At 39.6% G+C, this 24,026-nt stretch overlaps 1 protein-coding gene across 1 annotated transcript; it reads right to left on the reverse strand.

Annotated features, from left to right (window-relative positions):
- Positions 1-555: 555 nt before the first annotated feature.
- On the reverse strand, positions 556-19,858 carry wnt7aa (wingless-type MMTV integration site family, member 7Aa). Its single transcript, XM_072280374.1, has 4 exons — positions 19,341-19,858; positions 17,548-17,774; positions 14,664-14,935; positions 556-1,617 (listed from the first exon to the last, which is right to left on the reverse strand). The coding sequence occupies exons 1-4, from the start codon at positions 19,409-19,411 to the stop codon at positions 1,138-1,140; spliced, it is 1,050 nt and encodes a 349-aa protein (XP_072136475.1). The 5' UTR covers positions 19,412-19,858; the 3' UTR covers positions 556-1,137.
- Positions 19,859-24,026: the final 4,168 nt, after the last annotated feature.

The following is a 24,026-nucleotide window of genomic DNA, read 5'->3' on the forward strand; positions in this document are numbered from 1 at the left end:
ATTCATATAAAAATAGTCTTTTACAAAATATATTCTTTTAACCTATGGTTCCTTTTTCCATATGATGGGGTTTGTCTGGAGTATCAAATTTGCTTTGATTCAAATGGTTTATAATTAGTTGACATTTCGGAGTGAAAAATAATCAAGTTTTTGTTTGTCAGAGTTTAAAAAGATCACATCCAGTTTGATGTTCCAGACAACTAGCAGCCAAACAGCAGATTTACAAAAGATGCCTGCTTCTGTCAGTAAAAACCAATGGTGCAGAGCACAGAATGCTCCCGCAATTACAACTATTAGAAATATCTCAGCAAAATCTAATATATACAGCCAAACAAATCCAATTCCTGCTGCATCTAAAGAAATTATTTCACAAAGAGAGTAAACCTTTCTCTGTAGAAACGTCCCAAGTTAGGTAGAGTTCTTTTTAAATAAATTAATATTAGTTTTCCTTTTTTTCTATATATATTGTTAAATATTGTCATTACTATTTATTTAATGGTGTAGTCAGTTGTTCTGTCCAAGTCACCCTACCCCCGCCCCACCCTTAGTCCCCACCATGGTGTTCTTAATGGCTGTGAAAAAATGTGACAGAAAGAAAAAGCTGATAAATCGGTGTCTATGGGAAGCTGAAAACAGTAATACTTTCTGAAGCCAGTCCTGTGAGATCCAGACAGACAAGACAAGCAGAAGCTTTTCACAAATGCAGAAACTTAATCTGCATAATCCACACTCTCAGCAGAAGTTCTCACAGGGCCATTGTCGGCATGGTCCTATTTATTGTCCATATTTAAAGGTTTATGTTGAAGCCAAGCTATTGGTGAGCACTTAACTTTTGCCACTTTCTTTTCAGATCTGGATTCATTTTGATGACTAATTGAAATAGGTTTCTTAAGTATTTAAATTCTGTCTGATATATTTATGGAGATGTTAATAGGTGCTTTATTTCTTTGTAATCCGGGGTGGGGTGGGGGGCTGTGAATCTGGCAATATTAATGGACAGGGATCCTCAAGCATTTTGCATTCTATATGAGAACGAGACAATATTTGCAAACTCACAGCCACTTGGTTGAGATGATGTGCAAATGTAGAATTATTTCCTTTGGAGATATGACTCCCCTCCCTATAAAAGTTTCAAATTCATTTACATGTATACACTTCTGTTCTTTCGCTGCAGGTGTTGCATTTGACGTAGCAACACCAATGGAACTTGCAATTACACTGCCAGACCCTGGAGTACTGATGAGTGTTGTATCCTCGTCCGCAGCACATCAAGTCGCAACTGTTATTTTGCGAAGATGTCTTGTTACACATTCGCCCTTGTGTGCCAACACTTCCAGTAACTGGATCTTCTTCGCAGTAGTTAGGAGATTTCTCAATATACACCAAGTCCGTAACCATAGGTTTCCGGTATGAAAGTGGCTTTTTAATCTTCAGGAAGACAGGCCGCTTGTTTCGGTGCGTCCTTACTGGTTCGACCTGAACTGCTTCATTGTACTTCTCTTTCAGGATGTAGCCCAGTTCTCGGAACTTGGGAAGCATTGTCCAACATGTTTTAGTGGTGCAAGATCCAGACACCCCATGGCATTTGCATTCCAATTTCATATTTTCTCCAAGGATCTGGAATGAAGCAAATGCAATACATATGACCACATGCACAATAAAAATATCAGTGACTTTTAAACACAAAATAATCTGCAGATGCTGGGGTCAAAGCAACACTCACAACACGCTGGAGGAACTCAGCAGGCCGGGCAGCATCCGTGGAAAAGATCGGGACGTTTTGCCCGAAACGTCGACCGATCTTTTCCACGGATGTTGCCCGACCTGCTGAATTCCTCCAGCATGTTGTGTCTATCAGTGACTTTTTGTGCTTTCTCTGATTTATAAGAATCTTAAATGTTCCTATCATGCAAGAAACTGGCTGGACTGATAGTATAGTCAACATTGTCACAGAAAACTAGATAGCAGAATCAATCAATCTTCAAGGACTCAACATTTACAATGTAGCTAAAGTATCAGAAAAGGCTGAATTGCTCTGAAAATTCAGGATGTCAGCATTAACATTAATAAACTGCTGTGCCTGGGCAATGGTTATTTATCTATTAACAATTTTAATACAGGTTCTAGCATTTCAGTTAGCTTTTTGGTAGTGTTAGTTGATGCCTTTGTTCCACTCGGGATAAAATTGATGACTCAATTACCGCTACATGTAAGCCCGAAGATGAAAATAAGCATATATTGTACAGGCAGTGAATTAGGAACTGACTCTTTTGAATTCTGGCTTTAATTAGCTGACAGTTCTTTCTGACTGCAACTTACAATTCTTATACTTATTTTGCAGTAATAGGTGGCTCAATTTAGAAGCCAGTCATAGATTATGGAATAGATCATGTCAATTTATGTCCAGTGCGGGTTTGCAATGGATATATATTCTTTCAACAAAGTACAAAGCACTAGGCATTCAATTTGCTATTTGCATTTATCAATTGGATTTCAGATAAAATCCATGACAGCCAGCACTTCTGAAAATATTGACACAGTCCTCTGTGTGTATGTTTACGTGTAGATCTTGCTGTGCGTTTTCCCGCCACTGCCTGTCAGGAGTTTGTATGTTCTCCCCATGGCCACGTGTGCTCCCTCCGGGAGCTCCGGTCCCCTGCCACAGTCCAAAGATGTACCAATTGGTATGTTAATTAGTCATTGTAAACTGTCTCGTGATTAGGCTCGGATTAAACTGGGGGATTGCTGGGTGGCGAGGCTTGAAGGTCCGGGTGGGCTTATTCCACGATGCATGTCAATAAATAAATAAATTATGTCAATCATTTGTATACTTTCATGAGTAGCATTTGCCGCGGATATAGGTGGGTGCTGTTTTTATTGAAGAGCATATCTGTACCTAGGATACTGCAAAGAAGTCTGGCAGCAAAGTGCCTCTTCCCTCCTCCAGCACTGTTTTGTCGTTGATTTTTTTCATCAAATGTTTTTACTTCCTGGGTGGTGAAGGTGACGACGGAAGGCAGGGAGTTGAGAGGGGGTCATTTGCTGCAAACGTCCAAGCTAGCAGCAGTGTGCTGATTCGTTTTTTTAAGGTGTGTCGTGCCAGATCTTGCCACATATTCTACATTTGAGGGAAACCTGCCCTGTGTGGTTTGAGCAGTGCTTCAGTGGAGGCAAATATGCACTTAGCCAACTGTGTGCACAAGTTAAGGATCACAATTTGTGATTCTAATCAACTACATGCATGTTTTGGAGCACCACAGTCATGCAGCTTCATTTAAAGCAAATATGGCTTTCTTGTGCAGTGCCACAACAGTCTAGTTATCACATGTTGGGTCATTTCTAGCCCAAAATCATTTACTGAAGATCTTTCCATTTACTGGGAATGCTTAATCCATTTCTATGTAGGAAAAGTAAATACCTTCTCTAGCCTTAGATATTAGCTGGATGGTGGGCATAACATATTGATGTCAGTACGTATATTATACCTCTGCTAACAGCAAATCAATACATATCTTACATCAAAGTCTCATATTGTTTTTTGTTCTGCTGTCTTTCCATGTTTACTAACTACTCTCCTACCCACTGTGATGATGACATCATGTACCTCCATTCCCAGATCTCCTCTTCTTTTTATTCTATAACTCTTAAACTTCGCGAGTTTTGATTTCAAATTCATACAATGTGAAACGGGCCATTCAGCACACTTAACTCCACAGTGACTAGTGGGCACTCCTTAGCATTAATCCCATCTTCCAGCACTTGGCTTGCAGCCTTTTATGCTAACACAGAAGGAATAAAGGTGTAGATTATTTTCTAAACAGGGAGTGGATACAGAAATCAGAGTTGCAAAGGGACTGGGGATCCTATTGCAGATTCCCAAGATGTTAACTTGTAGGTTGAATCAGTAGAAAAGAGGGCAAATGCATTATTAGCATTCATTTTGAGAGGACTAGAATATAACAGCAGGGATGTAATGCTGAGGCTTTATAACACATTAGTCAACACATCTAGAGCATTCTGAGCAGTTTTAGGCCCCTTATCTGAGAAAGGATATGCTGGCATTGGAGAGGGTCCAGAAGAAGTTTATGAGAATGATGCCGGGAATGAAAGAGTTAATATATCAGGAGCATGTGATGGCTCTGGGACTGCACTGAAGAATGAGGGGAAGGTCTCATTGAAAGCTACTGAATATTGAATCCGAATCAAGTTTAACATCACTAGCATAGGGTATGTTGTGTATCTAGTTATTTTGGATGCTGTGGGGGCCAGTGCACATGAAGGAGGAGGCTGAGTTTAAAACTTTCTGTACCTTTTTCTGGTCCTGTGCAGTGGGCCCCTCCATACCAGACAGTGAGGCAACCAGTTAGAAGGCTCTCCACATGCAAAACTTTGCGAGTATTCATTATATTTTAATAGATTTGCTTTAAATATCTTTAATTGTAAAAGCTTTTATTGTTTGAATAATTTGATTATTTTATTAATTTTTGTCTGAGAGTTTCTAGCGACTTTGAAATCTGGCTCCTCTCTGCGGGGAGGGGCGCTGTCAAGGTTTTTGAATCAATTTTGTGGGAAGCGCCTATTCTTACCTACTGTTACCATCAGAGCACAAAAGGAAGGTCCTGTTGACGCATAGGAAGTTGATGTAAGGAATGGAACTCTCAATTCCTCACATAAAATAAATCATTTTCAAAAAGAAAACAATGATGAGTGTTGAGCATGTGCTACTCACCAATGACTGTAAACTCCAGATCAATATGTTTCTGCATACCTCCAACTCCTTTGGAATTACTGATGTTCAGCCACTATTAGTCTAAGACTTGCTAATTAGTGGAAGCAATGTGTCATTCTGCTCTTGCAGTGAAGTCCACACAGAGCCAAGCAACTGTCTTACTGGGATTCCCAAACATTGCACTAAGGGATTGCCTCTATAATTCTACATCAGGTTCAATTGAATTCAAATCAGATTCAATTTTAGGGAAATTGTGAACTTGTGGATGAATGAGGATGAATAATGTGCAGAATTTGCAATCTATTAAATGAAGACAGTTAGCATATGCATATTCTTTTCCTCAGCGAAACCTTCTCCCAGTACTTGCAGGTTGGAGCTCCCCACTGCATCCTTGCCTTTGCACACCTGGCATTGAAAGCGCTGATGTGGACAGCCTTCATCCTCATGGTAGACCATCATTTTCCTGAAGCTGCTGCTCCTCCCGTCCACTTCCAGCTTCTCCACTGGTTGTACATCTTCAGGCAAGGGTTGTCTGAAGATTTTGGCTACACTGCCTCATTGAATTTTGGAATAAGTAAGGGATAACCATAAAGCAGGGTATCAAGGCTAGTGGATACTATAGCAAGCCCCCAAAATCATGGAAACAGCACAATCTCACATTGAGGAGGCCAGTAGCGATCTTCATCAAGCTCCTTGTGTTGGTGGCATTTTCATTATCACTCATTTGCGGATGTCATAGAGCAAAGTATTTCTCTTAATCTTCAAACTCGCTGCATGGTTGAGCAGTATAACTTTTGAAGCGTGATAACTGTGGCTACCTTAGAATAAATGAGCCAGAGCATGTGAATTGACCATGAGGATGTCACTCTGATCAACCACAAGCTGCATATTGAATAAGTGTATTCCTCGCAGTTGTAAAGCGAGCACAGTTCAATCAGTGATTGCTGTTCGTTTCAAAAACATCGATGCTGACAAGTCCCTTACCTGCTCTAGCTCTCTGGTTTAGCCTCTAGGCCAAAATAAAAGGGTCTGAAGTCCTCCCTTCTTGATACCTCCTTTATTCTAATTTCTGCATTTAGAAAATATTTGCCATGGTTATTTCCGTGATGTTATCACTCTTATTGCTGAAAGATTGAAGTCATTAGAGGAAGTACAGGATATGAGGCACCAGGGCCACATGAAAGAAGATGTGACCTCCTTAAAAAAATGGTTGGCAGAAATCAGTGAAATTTAGCATAGATCAGAATCAGTGGCCAGGACTGATCCTGAAAGTGATGGTGTTTTTGGCTTCACCTGTCAGAGCAGAGCCAACTCTTACTGTATGTGAACCTCTATCTGAGGAAACAAAACCACAGATCTCAAGGGAGAGGGACTCGTTGAAGCAAAGCCTGCACAGACATTGCTTCTCAAATAAACTACATTTTGGCATGCGTCCATGCAGATCCTGGTTAGATAAGACTTTCCGTGACAAGTCCTTCCACACTATCTTCCATTTTGTTCCAGTGCCTGATATTCTGTGGTAATTCTATTGTCTTAAGTCTTCCAGCAATAAGAGTAGTGACACAGGGAAATGACCATGGCAAATATTCTCTAAAATCAGAAATGGGAATAAGGGAAGGTTCAGTATTAAGAGCAGGCAGCAGGCAGCCTCCAGAATGCCAAGAAGTAAATGAACGTGAATGTGTCTTCAATGGAGCACAGGGCAAAATCATTAGTAAAAGCGGGTTAGTCTGTGAATGAGAATGATAGCCTTTTTTATACGATCAACGCGGCTCAACATCTTGCTGGAAAGTGAAGTTATTGTTGTCACAATTTAGTGGAAGCTTGTCAACTTCACTAAAGCAATCTAATCCACATAAAACCCAGTTCCAACTGCATGACACTTCATTTTCTCCAGGACTGTGTGACTGAATTTTATAGGCTTTAGCTTTTTGCTCACAACTTGCATTCTCATCTGTCCATGCATCATCAGCAAATTTGAATGCATAACATTAGGTCCCTTTATCTCAGCTGCTAATGTAGACCGTTAATGGCTAAGCCTGAGCACCAGCTGCTGAGTCATCCCACCAGTTAGTTTCTCAACTTGAAAATGACCCATTTATTCCCTGGAACACACACAAAATACTGGAGAGACTCAGCAGGCCAGACGGCATCTATGGAAAAAAGTAGAGTCGAAGTTTCGGGCTGAGACGTCGACTGTACTTTTTGCCTTAGATGCTGCCTGGCCTGCTGAGTTTCTCCAGCATCTTATGTGTGGTGCTTGGATTTCCAGCATCTGCAGATTTTCTCTTGTTTGACATTTATTTCCTGGATCTTGTTTTTTTTTTTTGTCAACTAATCCACTTTAATCTACCCTACCTCTAATTTCCTATTTTCCCCCCTCATTTCTCGAATAGGTATGTCACATTTACTGTTTTCCCATCAGCTGGGACATTTCCAATTCTAAGGAACTTGGAAGATGCCGAATAGTGCAGCACCATCTCGTATGCCACCTGCTTTGGAACCCCCAGGGTCCAAAATTCCTCAACATTTCTTCATCTCCTCACTCACCATATCCTCTTTCCAACACTAGAAGAGCCTTGTGACAAGCTGCTGTAATGCTCGGTAATGTATCTGTGTACAGAATATATGTCCGTCACTCCCTGTCACATGCTGAACACCAGTCATGTCTACAGTGTCCTTTAATATTTTACTGCTATCTAATAAACTTTATTTTTTTCTTGCAATTTACTATAATTCCTTTTATTTTTTCTTAAGTATGACTTTTTCCTAACTCATTACAAATTGTTTGTATAATGACTATTTACTAAATTACGCCAGACTTTAAATCATTTAAAGCAGTTTTAAATCATTTATTGCACTCCCAATGTCAGTTACAGCACTATTATTAATTACTTTACTATTTCAGTACTTTTACTGCACCTTTTGATATAATTTGCTGCTCTTGTAGTGTTTTCTGCGGGTTTCGGTCATTGTACTCTCAATATTTTCTGTGGTTTTATCATCATTTATTGCAGGTTGACTATTACTTATTTGAAATTAGAATAGTTCATGATGGTTTTGCCGTACACATACCATCCTTTAACCATGCTTGCACACTGTGATTCTCCCATTATTTACCGAAGTGTACTCTTTATTTATTAAGCCTCGATTGAGTTCAGCACCCCCTTTAATATCCATAACTTTTTTGCTCATTCATGGGAAAAAAGAAGAATTACTGAAGACATTAATATTTAGATCATGATATAGGAGCAGAATTAGGCCATTTGGTCAAGTCTGCTCCACTATTTCATTATGGCTGATCCATTTTCCCTCTCAGCCCCAATCTCCTGCCTTCTCCCGGTGTCCTTTCATGCCCTGAGGAATCAAGAATCTATCAACCTCTGCCTTAAATATACCCAATGACTTGGCATAAGCATCCCCGTTTTTTTTCTAAAGTGCTCCATCACTGACAAAGGTATTTCCAATGACAAGATACTCTGTTTGGAATTTTTTTCTGCCTCTCTTGTTCATTCTTCTTTCTAACCCATCTCTTTGGAAAAGTCCTTGATTGCTTGGCTTAATGATTTCTTCAATGGTTTATCATCAGTTGTTAGAACATTAGTATGCCTGTCCATAGTGTTTCGGGTCACTTTAACTATGTAAGTAGAAATTGCTGTTGCCGTGGATAAAACCAGTTTCTAGATCCTGGCATTGAATATCTTACAGCTGTTTATTTTCAACCTCATCTCTCCTTCTAAATTGCCTTTCTAGTATACAAACAATAGCCATTTTTGAAAATGAACCTTAGGGTTCCAAGCCACCTCTCCCATCTGTGCCTCATATCTCCCTGTTAAACACTGCTAGCTGAGTATTCACAGTCCCCTGTCCAGTATCAGGGCCCCAATGTCAAGGAGTATCATTTTCACCAATGGTCCCACAACTCTCCTAATTTCCCACACCTTCCTCATGACTCCCTACTTTATCAAATTTCTTGGATCCCCTCCCAGTGCTCTGACATATTATCACTTCACCTCACCCTGTGCCACTCCCTATAATCTGGAACAATTTCACCTCTCAACACTTCTGTAAATACCATAGCATCAGATGTGTCACATGGTAAAGCATGCTTTTGACATTTATTAATGCATGATTTACTGTCTGATTGGCTGTAGGACATATTTGCAGAATGTATCTCTAAAAGTGTTGCCAATATTCTCATATGTTGCAAAACTATTCAATTGCCGCAAAACAATGACCTTAATACTGTAATGCAAAGATTGCTAAGCAGCCAATAGCAACGTACTCTCCAGCTCTGAAAGAACAACATTATAGGAAATCCTCTGAGGCAAGAATTTTTGCCAATGTCGTTATAAAACATAACTAAAGTATAAAAATGGCAAAGACAAACAATAATGTCATTTTAGATTCTTTTAATTGTACCTTGTACTTTATAAGCCAATCAGAAAACCTTAGCTCAGGAAGAGGCAGGAAGTCAGCTCCTCAACCACCTCCCCTCCATCAAGACCAAGAGCGCAGTAAAATTCTTTCTCTGCTTGTCATTTGAGACAGGAATTTAGTCCCAAACTTGCTCCCATTTAGACAAAACAATTACCCATCTGCTATGTATATACAGCTGTGCACAAGATGAAACTTACCCACATCAATAGTGAGAAAGGTAAGTACGATAAAGATGAATGTATCCCTCATCTCTTCTGCCTCTTCCAGGTGCAATCCATCCATATTCAGGCACAATAATTCAGGGGCCTCAATATTTTTTTTAAAATTCCTATGGATTGGTAAAAATCCATGGATACAACTAAAGCAACAGCAATTTCTCAGCAACAACTCCTGTAGGTATTTACCTTTCAGAGCAGAAAAGAAAACACCTAGGCACTTCATAGGTGGGGGGAGGAGGAATGGAGACTGAATTGGACAAAAAGATATTAGAAAATTAGAAGGGATGACAAAAGTTCTATCAGAGAAAAATTGTCAAGACAACAACTGTGGGTTGATGTGGGAGGTGTTAGAAAGGGTAATTGGTCGTGGAGGTGAGATAGCTAAGAAATGGCTACCTGTCTTGGGACGAAGAGAGAAGGATAGGTACCATACTAGAATTAAAAGGAATGGAAAGCTCATGTTCTTCTGGATATAAAGATTGTGTTCCGGAGAATTTGGGGAATGAGGCAATGGAAGGACAATAATTAGAATTTGAGATCAAGGCACCAGAGGATAAAAGACCCATGTAGAGTAGATCAGCGAGAACAGGCTAATATGTGAGCAACATAACTGGGCAAAAATACAGATTGATGAGGATAAAACCATCTTATAGGGAAGGAAATAGTCAGTCTTTAGGATGGGGAGGATATTGAGGTCAGATCATTAGTTCAGAATCTAAAGCAACAGCAAGGAAATGAAAGGAGAGTTTGGATAATTATGCTCAAAGTTGAAAGATGAGGTAATAAGGAAAGTCATCATTTTCTTATTATTACAGTCACCTCCGAGAAAGGGCAGATTGATCAGAAGTTACAGGTTTAGGAGGACACAGGGAGACTGTGCCCTCTTGCCAGGGTTTCTCAAAGTTTCTTTTTTAATATCCAACTTTAATGAGACTATGTTACTGTTCTGAAGGGATGGAAATCTAATTGAAGAAATTCCAGAGGAATAGTTAAAGATGCTGAATGAATTGGAGAGACAGTTTGTTTAAGAATTACAAATTGGACAGCGAGATTATAGATAGATTTTTTTTTGGAGGGCACAGTGCCTATGTATTTTTAGGGACAAAGGAATAACTGTATTTTTAATACTGCTGGCTATTGTGATATCTAGGACAAGAAGTTTTGTGATTAACATGTTAGTGAAAATCACAGGCCAAAATATTCCAAATTTCAGACACCATCATCAGGAATCAATATGAATAATTATCGTATGAGATAGGAAACCAGAGCACACTATTTCCTTAACAGTCCATTCTTCATTTGACATCCTGAAAAGGTCATCCCATTCTACATAATGTTATCCGACTATGAAATATTCTTCAAGTTCATAAACCTTATTGAAGTTGTTTCTCATCTCTACTAGCCTTCTCTTCTGTCTTGTTAGCTCTTAGTTAGCAACATCAAGAAGGACATCAATAAAAATAAGTTGATATCCCAAAGCTTCAGGTCGGATAGTTTTACAGCCATTTGATAAATTCCAGATCATTCAAGGAATATTCTATTGCTTTCAAATTCACTACAACCTCTAAGGCACAAAGGTTTGTCCCAAGAACCTTGCAATGATTGCCTCCAAAGCCTGAAGATTCCTGACAGACAGATCTTCACCCTCTGTACAATATCCACTTTCACACAGCACAGAGCACAGAAAACCTGGCAGAAACTTGAATGGCTAGAGGCTACTGAATATTGACAGAGGAATGGAAGAGATACAGAAGCTGTTCCTTAGTGAATGATGCAGCAGAATCCAAGAAGGCAACCAAGCTCATATACATCATAAAACCCTGTCAACCTTGGCTAAGTGAATTCTGAAGGGGCAGTTGCAATGGATCATATACAGTATAAATGTCCCGCAGAACTCTGAACAATTATAGACACCATGAGGGCCAGAGCCAATTTCTTGCCTGGATGGGCAAAATGTTCAGGGACCCACAATCTTCTAACATCAGCAAAATACCAGTATTGCATCCAAACAAGTATATGGCTGGAATGTACAAAAATCTAAACATTCATCCTTAACTCTGTCTTAAAGCCCTGATTTCTATAATGTATTTGGATGAATGGGGGTTCAGGATGAATACATTAATTTAGCACTATTAGGTTTCATAAAATAAATATGGACATATGGATTATAGACCCCAGTATATCAGAGATGAAGGTAAAACTGTGGAAAGAACTCTCCCATCAAAGCAGCATATTAAGATTTTCCATGTGGTCATCCTTGAAAACTCCTGGTAAATTGGGGTATTTTTAACAAATTAGGATTAAAGCATTTTACTGTAACTTGTTGTAGCTTCATGGCAAAATTACCATGGATCCAATGTTGTATTTTCTCACCATAACATTAAACATGGAAACAGATGAGGGAGACAATTTCTTTCATAGATTTCTTTCACCTTTGGAATGCCATGCTCTCAAAATCACAACATCTGAGTGTTCTGACTGCTTTAAATATTTTTCTTTCATTATCCTGCCCTCTCTGTGTATCCAACATTCTTAGTTTGCATAGATTTTTCCTAACTTTTTTACCCATTATACTCATGGCCCAAAGACAGCACACTTAATTTATTTTGAAATAATGCTGCAATATAATTATTGCAGCTGTAGTAAGTACATTTTAGAAAGTTCAGTGCTCTTACTTTCTTTAAAGGCTAGACTTTAGTTTTTTTTCCACCTTTTCTTTCTATGTAACAGCACTGCAGAAGTACTGTCGCTATCACTTTCTCATGGATTAAGGGTGGCCAATGAATGCTGGCCCTGCCAGAAACATGCTGATGAGACAAGTCGGTTTCATGGCCTTAGTCTGTGTGTCGCGTTCATGGTTTGAATGATTCCCTTGCATCTCAATGATTCAAACTGAATGTGGGACTCAGGGTGCAGCCTGACCAGAGGTCTCTCCAGTGGACAAACCCAGAATTAATCTCTGCCTGAGCTGGAACAAGAATTTAGCATTCCAATTATTTGTTGATACAATGACTATGTGTTAAATTAATCATCAATCCAAGGTTGTGTCCTCCCTTTTAGCTAGCTCATTTGAATATGAATACACTTTAATTATTCGCATGCCATGAAAGATTTTGACACTTGTATCTTTTTAATTTCTTTTGCTTTTTGACTGAATCTTTAATTATTTTTCAATGTTTTGCATCATCAAGTAATCATGAGCTTTCCAGTTTAGTTTCATCTGTTAAATTAATGAGCTATCATTATAATTTAGTGAGATTTGGAATAGCAGGGGCTTATTTCATTTTATCTTCCCTTCATCATTATCAGTTCACTGATAGTCTTTATTATTTCCGTCATTTCCTGTACAAAGTTTTGCCTTAAATTGAATAGTTGTCATACAAAACTGTACTGAAGACATTATGACTTAAACAACATTTTTTTTTGCAATGTATATTTGGTAAGTCATTTCCTCAAAAACAAGACTGTTTGGAAAGCAAATATCATTACTGTTCTGTTATGTCACTGTGGACATGTTATTATGATACTGCTGTGAAGTAGCTGTGGAAGCAAATTCTGTGATCAGAGAAAGGTGACACCATAGCTCCCTAAGCCACTCACAACTTAATTTTAATTATTTTAAGATGAAAATGTTGAAATAATGGGTTATGATATACTTAGTTAGAAAATATGATTGTTATGGCTGAGAATATGGAATGATGGATAAACATTTTTTTTCTTTGACTTCATATTAAATAACATGCTATCAGTTGCCAAAGTAACTACCTTGAATTTTTGTAAGGTGTTTGCTCTCAAATATCACATTTATAAATTCTTATTTTTTCATGTGACTTTTATATATTCGACATGTTTACCTACCAATTCAAAGTTCCACTTGTATTAAATACCACTGTGATAAAATGAAAGTCACTACTAATTCCTCCCACTGCCAAATATGAAATTATTGTTGATTTTTCTTCTCTGATGATGGTAATATATATATATAGATTACATGAAATTTGCTTTACTAGATATTTTTAAAGTAATAACTACTTAGTCTAAAATGTATTTTGATGTAAAATACTCTTTTTAATTTGTGAATCGGCACTTTACTTAAAGAATTATTATTTCAATACCTTGAGTGTGAATGCCTACAAGCACAGAACAAGACAAATGCACCATTGGTATGAGTGGCCGTTGGTATTTATACATTTCTTAGACTGGTGAAACACAAGGAAAAAAGGATTGTAAAGCCAACTGCTGTCAATGAAAAGCAACCACATTACTTGGCATCACTCTACATTCTCAGCTTGATAGCCAGCCTAATGCCATCTGGAGAAATTATACTGATTTGTAGGCAGTGTTTGAAGCTGTAACAGGCACTCCATATCCAGTCACGCCACCCAAACCTAATAACGTAAATCTGACAACATTGCAGAATTTCAAAGATCAGAAACTACCTTAGGAGTTCAACTCCTAAGTACTTTTTTGGTAATCTAAGATAAAAATCATTAAACTACACGTATATGATGATATGTTATCTTCATCTTAAAATACTTTCTATCCTATGCTATCTGTGTTACAGCAAGGAAATATAATAGTAAATATTGAAAAATATCCACAGCGACTTCAGGTTATCCGCAATGTATTCAGTAATAAATCATCTTTAACATTGTCTCTGCCTTGTATGATTGGTTGTAATTAATTATGCCATGCACTCCTTGAAGCACAAGGAACAGATGTGTACCAGAATTCCAAACTACAGTAAAAGGCATTTTTTAAATGGCACTGTGTATCAATTTAGTCAGAAGTGTTTATTTTGGATAATAGAGCTTTGCATATGTTACGTCATTAATGGTGATACTTGGAAGATATCAAAATTCTGTAACCAATTATTTCACTACGTAATTAATTTTTGTAAATCAGTCATTTACATATTCATTTTATTATTTACAGATACAACACAGAACAGGCTCCTCTGGCCTAATGAGCCACACTGCCCAGCAACCCACCTATTTAACACTAGGTTAATCACAGGACAATTTACAATGACCAATTAACCTACTAACTGGTATGTCTTTGGACTGTGGGAGGAAACCAGAGCACCTGGAGGAAACCCACATGCTCACGGAAAGATGTCCGAGCTTCTTAGAGAGAACGGCAGAACTGAACTCTGAATTCCGAAATCCGGAGCTGTAATAGAGCCGCGCTACCCACTACACTACCGTAGCGCTCTAACAAAGCAAACGCCCATACAATAACAATGTCCATTTAAGGTGAACAGCTATAATTCTTACCTTTCGCCCTGCCTCATTGTTGTGCAGGTTCATAAGCGTCCTGGCGTTTTGTTTGATTTCTCTCGCGTCTACAAAGACTTTGGAGAATCCTATTCCATATCTGATGTCTGCAGAACAGCCTCCCCATTTCCAGCCTTCTTCCTGATTGTAGTGACCCTGCTTTTCTTTATCACAGCCACAGTCACTCAGGTTCCCCTGGGTGCATGCTGCAGTGATTGCATGAGCTACTCCAGCAGCAATAATAGCATAAGTGAAGGCTGCTTCTCTGCTTCCTGAAATTAAGAGATTGGGTACAATTATTAACTTGCTAATAGACCTGTGATAATAATAGCATTTTATTTTTTACATTCAGATTGCACAGTAATATCGTGTGCCAAGTTTTACTCTATGAAATAAAACTTGGCAGAGGAGAAATCATTAAACCTCCATAAATATATCAAATTAAAATCACAGTTTGCTTGATGTCTGCTGAATTCAAACTGACATAATGAGTTATGTGATAATGCACATAATGCATAATAATTTTGCATTTATCAAAGGAATTAAAGAACTTTAATTATACTAGTGGCAAATGGTTTCAAGAAACAGACATTTATTTCATGTTTAAAATGGATTCAGGATTATATTTTTGCCTAAGCTTTATAGTTATTGCATATTCATTAGGCAGAGAATATACAGTCCACTTTGATAGGCTATGTCTGGCATGGACACTACTGTAAAAAAGTCTTAGGCACATATATAGCTAGGGTGCCCAAGACATTTGCACAGTACTGTAGTAATTTTATGTCACAAAAAGAACAAATGTCATAACATAGGTGAATGATGATAAACCTGATTCTGATATGGGTTTCTGTTGTGATCTGAGAGCCAGAAGAGGGTAGGGAGAGGGGAATCACACTTGGGAAAGGGGGAAGGGAGAGGGGAAGGAGTGGGAAGCACCAGAGAGACATCCTGTAATGATCAATAAACCAATTGTTTGGAATCAAATTATCAGATTGCCTTGCTTGGTGTCTCAGGGCTAAGTGTATCTGCACACATAACCCCCACCCCCCCATCCCTGGCACTCCTCTGCCACATGTCCCACCCCCCTCCCAGGGCACTAGACCCTCACCATTCCCATCATCCTTTGCTCCTGTCAGATTTATAAACTCGTTCTCCATTTCACATTGGCAAATACAGTACTGAGCAAAATCCTTAGGATATATATATAGCTAGGGTGCCTGAGACCTCTGCACAGTACTATATTTCCCTGTCAAAGATGGCTCTTTACATTTATTGCATCTTCTTTCTGTAAAGATCTCTTTTCTGATCTTCTAAGGGACATGTTCTACAGCTTATTACACTTCGTGCATTAAATGGGTCACACATTTATCAACAAAGTTCTAATGTCATGGTGTGGCCTCGATTGTTGACTTTAGACTCCGTTACCACAAATGTATTTTACCCGAATATTTCACATCTGAATAAAATTCTAAAGGCATGAACTCTAGAAGGAATGTCAGAGATGACAGAACCAGATTTAGGAGGAAGCTGGGGGAAGACACCATAGTCTTCCCCAGAGCAATAACCTCTGCAGTTAGTATTGTATAATGCCGCATGATCCGAATGATTGGAAAATATTTCTCTGTTATGTTATTGTTCGTGCCACTCCTTTTTCTGCATTCTGAATGAATTCCACTTTTAGTTGGAAATAACTATGAGCAATGGTACACTTTGCTGCTGTGCCATTTGAATCGATGCCAGTGAGATCAGAAACATTTGCACAGAAGCATAAACTGTCTGGGGATAAAATAGATATATAGGAACTGGCCAAATGATTTACAATTGTACTCTTGATTTGACAAATTAAAATGCAAGAGAAGTCGTGCATACTGAAATAATGGCTGCCCAGTGATGGCTTGCTCAGTTAAATAGGTTAAGGACAGTAGCAAATGTTATACCTTGACTTCTTTGAAGTCAAATTTGATAAGTTCAGTGCATTTTGAACCCAAAAGTCAATAATCACCAGGTGTTTCAAAGAACAAATATTCTGTTACTGTGGAGAACGCTGAAGTTTGACAATGATTTTAATAAACTGCCCCAGCGAAAATGACTGATAACCTGTGTGTGCTGTAACCAAGAAACAACGAGTTCTGTTGAATCACAGCCAAGGATAGGGGAGTAGGCCTGCTGTTTGAATGAACTTGGTTAAAGTGACTGAAGAAAGAGGCACTATTTATGGACCATCAAAGCAACTTAGATGTTCACCTGTAGGATGCAAACTTGGAAATAAGCTTTCCATTGTTTTGATTTCAGAAACCCCAGGATATACAGATCATGGGATCCCACAAAATGAAAGAATGTGTGATTTCCTATCAAAAAGAGAACAAAGGCAAGTTAACATTTTGCCAATTTCTCTGCCGGTCACTTGAACAGAAGAAAATCTACAACGCTTTAAATCCAAAGCAACACACACGAAGTGGCGGCGAAACTCAGCGAGCCGAGCAGTAGGTCTCGGCCGAAACGTCGACTGTTTACTCTCTTCCATAGATCCTGCTGAGTTCCTCCAGAACTGTGTGTGTGTCGCACTTGAACAGACTCTGTTACAGTGACAACGTACATATTTGTGGGCCCAGGCGTTCAAATTTGTAATAAACTGAGATGATGATGTTTTGCTCAAAATTCTAAATGCAATTCATTTTTTTTTCTGTTTCCCTCAGACTTTAGATTGGGGTTCCTTGACCGGCTCCGGGTATCAAAATTGACCAAAGTAACGAAAGTGGTTAGATATTTTTTCAGGAGTCTTGACTGTATATTTGGCACAAGTTATATTCACACGACAATGGTCTTACATCAGATAGTGATAGATTGATTCAATAGCTGATTTTACATTATCGTAACGTACCCACTCTGAGCTCCTTGCCAAAGACGGTTCTTTCGCCAAGTGCGGAGCAGTTCCAGCGACCATATCGGAATTGGAATTGACACTCGTTGATCCCCATCTGAGCCCCTTCTCCAATGACGATGATGGCATCGGGGCGACTCTGACAGATCGCCCGCTGACGGGGCGCCAATCCCGGAATCTTGCTGCAGATAATGTTCGCTCCCAGCGCCACCACCGATGAAAATCCGCTGTGGCAAATATAAGCACACATCGAATGATAAAGCAACACGGCAGATATTTATTAACTTCAAACACCTATTCCAGGTCACAAATACAACAGGATCTTTCAAAACCCTCGGCATTTTCCCGGTATATTTGCATAATGCTATTTAAAAGTTTTTCCCCCCATCTTCATTGGTTCCAGTTGATTTAGACAACACACGGTGTCTGATGGCGATCAAAGTTGAACCTCACAAGAATTAGATAAGATAATTCTGGACAGCGTGAATATTGACTTTCAAATCCACCTTTCCAACCTCTTATTCCCACAGCAGTGTTTATTAGGATTTAACCGGCCATGTTCTGGAGAAGTTGAACTTGAAGGGTCAGTAGCTGAAACTAGCGTACTTTGGTGCGTCCATTCATTTTTTGGAATGGTAACTGTGCCCACACTGAATCAAAAGGCTAACCAATGCAATCACAGAGATTATGGAAATATGTACAAAAAATATACTGAAATGTACATTCTCTGGAACACCGCCCGTATATTAAAGGCAAGTTAGATAGCTCACCAAGAAGTTACGACATGCAACGTGGTTGAAAATAACCTGACGCACTATACAAATAAAACTTTAAAACGTTCCTGGGTACCTATCAATGTATTGACTGTAAAACACGTTGTTGATTAATTAGTACAGGCCAGTTGATTGTACTGGGACAGTTGTGATATTTGTTTAATAGATTCACTCTTTAACCTTTACTTATGCAAATAGTTTATGCTCTCGTTTTTAGGGTCTGCGCCGCTCGAGGTGCACAGATGAACCCCATGAACAAGGTGGGAAACGTAGTTTGCTTAAATCTGGGTGGCAGAAGCTTTTCATCTGCATGTACTGATTGAACAATGGCACCAGCAATTATGTAAACCACCGCCGTCCCCTTGTCCTATCGATGGCACCGGGTCTCCATGATCGAGTCAGGTGGTTCAGCAATGCCCGCACCAGCGGAAGCGAGAACTTTAGCAAAGCCACAGCCTCTCCTGGTTATCTATCACCACAAGCATTAATATATTCCAGAAAGGCTGAAGTTACCAAAGGGATCCCGCCAGCTATTCCAACTTCATTGTGCTTGAGATTGCTCTTTTCTACTACACCATATAAACTAGAGCACCTTAAAAAGTTTGAGCCCAGAATGGAATCTGCGACACGGTACACAGTATTTTGGTCTATTTTGACTTTCTATAATATAAAATGATAAGGTTTTGTCCTTCGGCAATTCAGCAACACAGGTGTCTATCGGTTTTTACTGCTGCATTTTAGCGCTTAATTTATAAGTAGGTTTGCACAAATATGAGATTTCATTCATTTAAAATGGAATGGACACCACCTCCCCGCCCATTCCCCGCCACATTCACTTGCAGCTTACGAGCATTAGGCAAGCGAAACTCTGCCTGATAATGTTAAGGAGTTAACCATCCCAATCACATTGCAGACATTGTTATTATAAACACACAAAAAAACATAATCGCACAGCCGTAGCTTGCATTGAAAAACACTGACACGTCTGGGCAAGGCAAACTTTCACCGAAAACCACTTACCCTATTTTAAGGTACACGATTCCCACGCAGAGGAAAATGTGAAAGAGCCAGCGCCTGGTTTTTCGGTTCATGCTGAGGAGTGTTTCACTGCGGTGGGCTGCGATTCCTCTCGTGCTGATTGGAGTCCAGGCAGAGACAGTCCAAGGTATTCAGGGACAAGCCAACCCTTGTGAACTCAGTCACAGTGCAAAGTAAAAAACGTCGTAAATTGTAAATCCCAGTGGAGAATTGATATCCCGCACTCTTTCTTTTTGTTACAGATTATCCATCATCTGTATGCATGTCACACGTTTCCAAATTGAAATGGGAGGCTGGGTTAGAGATCGCAGGCGTCCGCCACACTGAGACCAGGATCTTCCCCCGGGTTCTATATATCTATCTAATCTATTTGGGCGTGTTCGCAGCAGACCCACAAAATACCTTTTGATTACACACACTCACCTTTTTTTTCGGGTGGGGAGGGGGCGAGAGTTTGCCAACGAAGGTCGTGCGGAATTCTAATAAGTTTCCATTTTTTTTAAAAACGAAACTAAGTGTAAACAAGACACAATGAATTTCCTCCTGATTATTCTGCACTCATAATTTAGATAAGATTGGAAACTTAACATGAACACTTTGTTTTAATGATTTGGGTCGGACAATCGGATCTGGGCACTAATAAGATACTTTCATGTATCGTGCACGCCATTGAGCGCTGATATCGTGATCTGTCAGCTTTATCTCTCTTTTTGAAGAGAGCTTTCCCCTAGATAAACAACCATTGACTACTTATCACACGGATTTTATAGTTGTTTGCCGCAAGATCTTAGTGCTACCGATGAGGAGTTTATGAAGTAAAGATTTCCTCATACTGTGTGATTTTTTAAAAAGGGGGACTGAGGCATTTGTGTGACTGAACCGCCCCGCACGCCGCCCTCTGACTATGAGTTGGGTCTTTTCCACTTGTTAGACTTTTATAGCTTTCTAAATCCCCTCCCCCAACCTCACTTCACATTTTGGACCTGGATTAATAAATTACCCCTCTATATTTCTGTCACCCAGCCGATAATGCTCTTTCAAATATTGTTCGCCTGAATGGACTGATCACTCATTCAGCACCCAGGCAAACTGTACGCGGAGCTGTCATGACAGGACAATCTGGAAGATGGTGACCGCCATATAATTTTAAATAGCACGAAGTGCCCTGAATAGGAAAGGGGTCGGATTGCTGGGCAGCAATTCAACTCAGTTCAAACGCCCAAAGAATTCGGTTGTTTTGAACCAATTATCCCATTCAAGTTCATCAGACAAAAAAAAACATACTTAATCTCTTCCATAATCGAGACACTTGGCAATCAAACTGACTAGAGTTGAGGGCAAAATGCTTACAGAAATTACAAACGCTTATTTTGTTTATATGTGATTAGCTAAAATCAATAAAGAAGAAATAAACGCTGGCTAAATAAAATCGTTAGAAATCCTCAGAGTGCAACAGACAAACCTGCACTTTCAATTCCCCAGTTTGGGCCGGGTCGTTCAGGCCACGCTCTGCACTGGCCGCAGTTTGTAAAATTGGTATATTCCTGACAAATGAGTATGGTGTGGACAAACCCGATAGCAACTGATCATTTCTGGCCGAGCTACATGTGGGATGGAAGAACTAGGGATTACTTGGATAGTAATTTTGTTCCTGTTACTCCTGGTAATTTAGAATTCACAATGAGGGCTTTGTATTGGGGTGACGAGATTGTTTGAGCTGATCTTCCACTACTATAACAATCCTCGTGTATTTAAAAAACGCTTATCATGATATTAAACCATAATTACAACCTACATTAAACATCCCCACCGATAGGGACACATGAATAATATGACATGAATAAATGAATTTATAAACAAGAGAAAAATCTGCAGATACTGGAAATCAGAACAATACAAGATGCTGAAGAAACTCGGTCCTGATGAAGCGCCTCAACCCGAAACGTTTTACTGTTTACTCTTTTCCATAGCTGCTGCCTGGCCTCCAGCATTTTGTGTGTGAGTGAATTTATAACTTATTACTAATGAGCTATCCAGTTCTGATTCTCCTCTTCGTGCTGCCCACGTCAAATCTAAATCACCACAGCTAATCATATTTAATAGAAACGGAGAGCAGCAGTTTCACTCTTTTCAATGCAGCAGGACCACTTGTTGGTTAAGTCTGCCCGTGACGGTGCTTGTGTTCTTCGGCGCAATTTGTTCTCCATCACCGGTTGCCCAGTGCTGGTTGCTTTTTTGCTGAAGAATATCACTGGATATGCTTGAAGGAACCTTGATTTTATTTACAGACCCCTCCTCCACAAACCCCACCCACCAGATTCTCTCATTCTCATTCTCTCTCTCTTTCTCATTCTCTCTGTCTTACTCCCTCTCATTCTGTCTTATCCCCTCTCTCTCTCTCTCTCTCTCTCTCACACACACACACACACACACACACACACACACATACACATTTTTCTCTCTTTTTCTCTCTCTCTTTCAGATTCCAAAGAAAACTCTTGACATGGACGTTATACTTTTACGACCTCATTCACAAAAACCTCGCATTTCATGAAATTAGCTGATCCAATTTATCATCCGGTAGCCATGCGCAGCACAAAGAACTTGCTTGCAATGATATTTTATTTATTGTACCTTATATTTCGAAGTGTTGACTCAAGCACCACGCACACCTTAGTAAAACGGTAACAAATGAAGTCGAATAAACTATGGAGTTAATGAATGATGTGTAGTCCAATGAAGGTTGCTACACAGAGGGGAAAATATAGAAAGGGTTAAAACAGTAGCGGCGAGGAGCAAGTTTTAAAATATGTAATAAAAATCAAATAATACTGTTGCGATTACACTGCTCAAATGCAGACATTCATGATGCGAAGCACCCCAGGGCACCACTGCTCAATACAAGAGGACATGGCTTTAAGGTGGGGGGGGGGAGTTCAAGGGGGATATTAGAGGAAGGTTTTTTGCTCAGAGAGTGGTTGGTGCGTGGAATGCACTGCCTGAGTCAGTGGTGGAGGCAGATACACTAGTGAAGTTTAAGAGACTACTAGACAGGTATATGGAGGAATCTAAGGTGGGGGCTTATATGGGAGGCATGGTTTGAGGGTCGGCGCAACATTGTGGGCCGAAGGGCCTGTACTGTGCTGTACTATTCTATGTTCTATGTAAACACTTGCCTTGCTGGGCTGCACAGAGCTCGGTGGTAGGCTGACATGAATGAATTCACGTTCCTATCCATTTCGATTAAAACATATCTTGGTATACTGATTCCGATTTATCGACAGCAAAACACAATTGTAAGAAACCCAGTCCCAAAAGCAAAGTCAGCAAATAATAATAAAAAGGAGCGAGTTTGATTGAGTGATCACGGATTTGGGAATCCGACAACAGAGATTGTCAGGCCCCAGCTGGGTGCACTGGTGCAGAAAGGAATGGGTAAAAAAAAGGTTTTGAAGAGTTTATTAGAACTCCTCAGATTAAAGACAGATGCAAGACCATGGTCGCCCACGTCACGATGAGGGACAATATTGGACTGTCGTATGACATCCATTCTCTGAAAACGTACATGCCCTAAGTTATTATAGAAATACCGTGGTTTAGAGCTTTTAACTTCCCGTAGCATTTAGCCGTTTCCTTTCTAAACAAAACAGGTGTTGAGATGCTCAGATACTAAAAGTGACCGCCGACTGCAATTGAGTTAACCCCACCCTGTGCCCAGTTCAAATAGCACGAGTCAAGCCCAAGGCCACTCTGCGGTCTGAGCCTGCCCGACGGAAACCTGCGGCCAAATTTGTATTGCCTGTACCCCAGCTGACTCTTCCCAATATAACCAATTGGTGCAGCTTCGGTTTCGTATTTAAGGGATGTGTGGTCAGATGATGACGTTTCAGTTTAGTAATAGATAAAAGTTATCATAAAATATAGACAAGAAGTTGTTTTAGTATGGTATACTGAAATAGCAAAGTTTAAGGTTAACACTATGGAAGCAGTGTACCGTGAAGCTCATTTGGAAGGGACACTATAATGAAGCCAAGCAGGGTTAAAACCAGACACTGTGACAGTGTAGGATTAGCGTACAGTGCCCTCCTAAGGATTCATTTGAAAATCACATAATTCGCAGGAGGTGCGTTGGGGAAATGATTTAAATGTTTATAAAACGTCACGTATCAGTTGTCTCTGAATATTACCGTCTTCCCATTTATGTATTCCGACAGACAAAGAAATTGGGGTTTTAGCTTGCGGGAATAGAACACAAGAGATTTCGCAGATGCTGGCAATCTGGAGTAGCACACTCAAAATGCTGGAGTCTCGCCCCGAAACATCGACTATTTAGTCCTCTCATTAGATGCTGCCTGACCTGCTCAGTTCCTCCAGCATTACATCCTGCGGAAAAAGAATATCGAGAACCCTCGAGAGAGTAGATAGTTATTTATAAACATTCGGATTAGGGATTTAATTTTACTTTGCCTTTTAAAGGTGCTGCTGGATAGCGCAAGAATGTACGGGTGGTTTTAAAAGAGCGATTGAAGTGGTATTTAAAATAAGAAAATTGGGATTTAATAGAATGGAGGTGGTAAAAATTGCTCTTAAGCAGCATTATTTTTCGTCAACTGGCGTCACGGTACAATTATGTGGGCTTGACCAATAAAACGGAAGCTGGAATCACGG

Source organism: Mobula birostris, chromosome 16 (assembly GCF_030028105.1).
Source record: "Mobula birostris isolate sMobBir1 chromosome 16, sMobBir1.hap1, whole genome shotgun sequence".
Lineage (NCBI taxonomy): Eukaryota > Metazoa > Chordata > Chondrichthyes > Myliobatiformes > Myliobatidae > Mobula > Mobula birostris.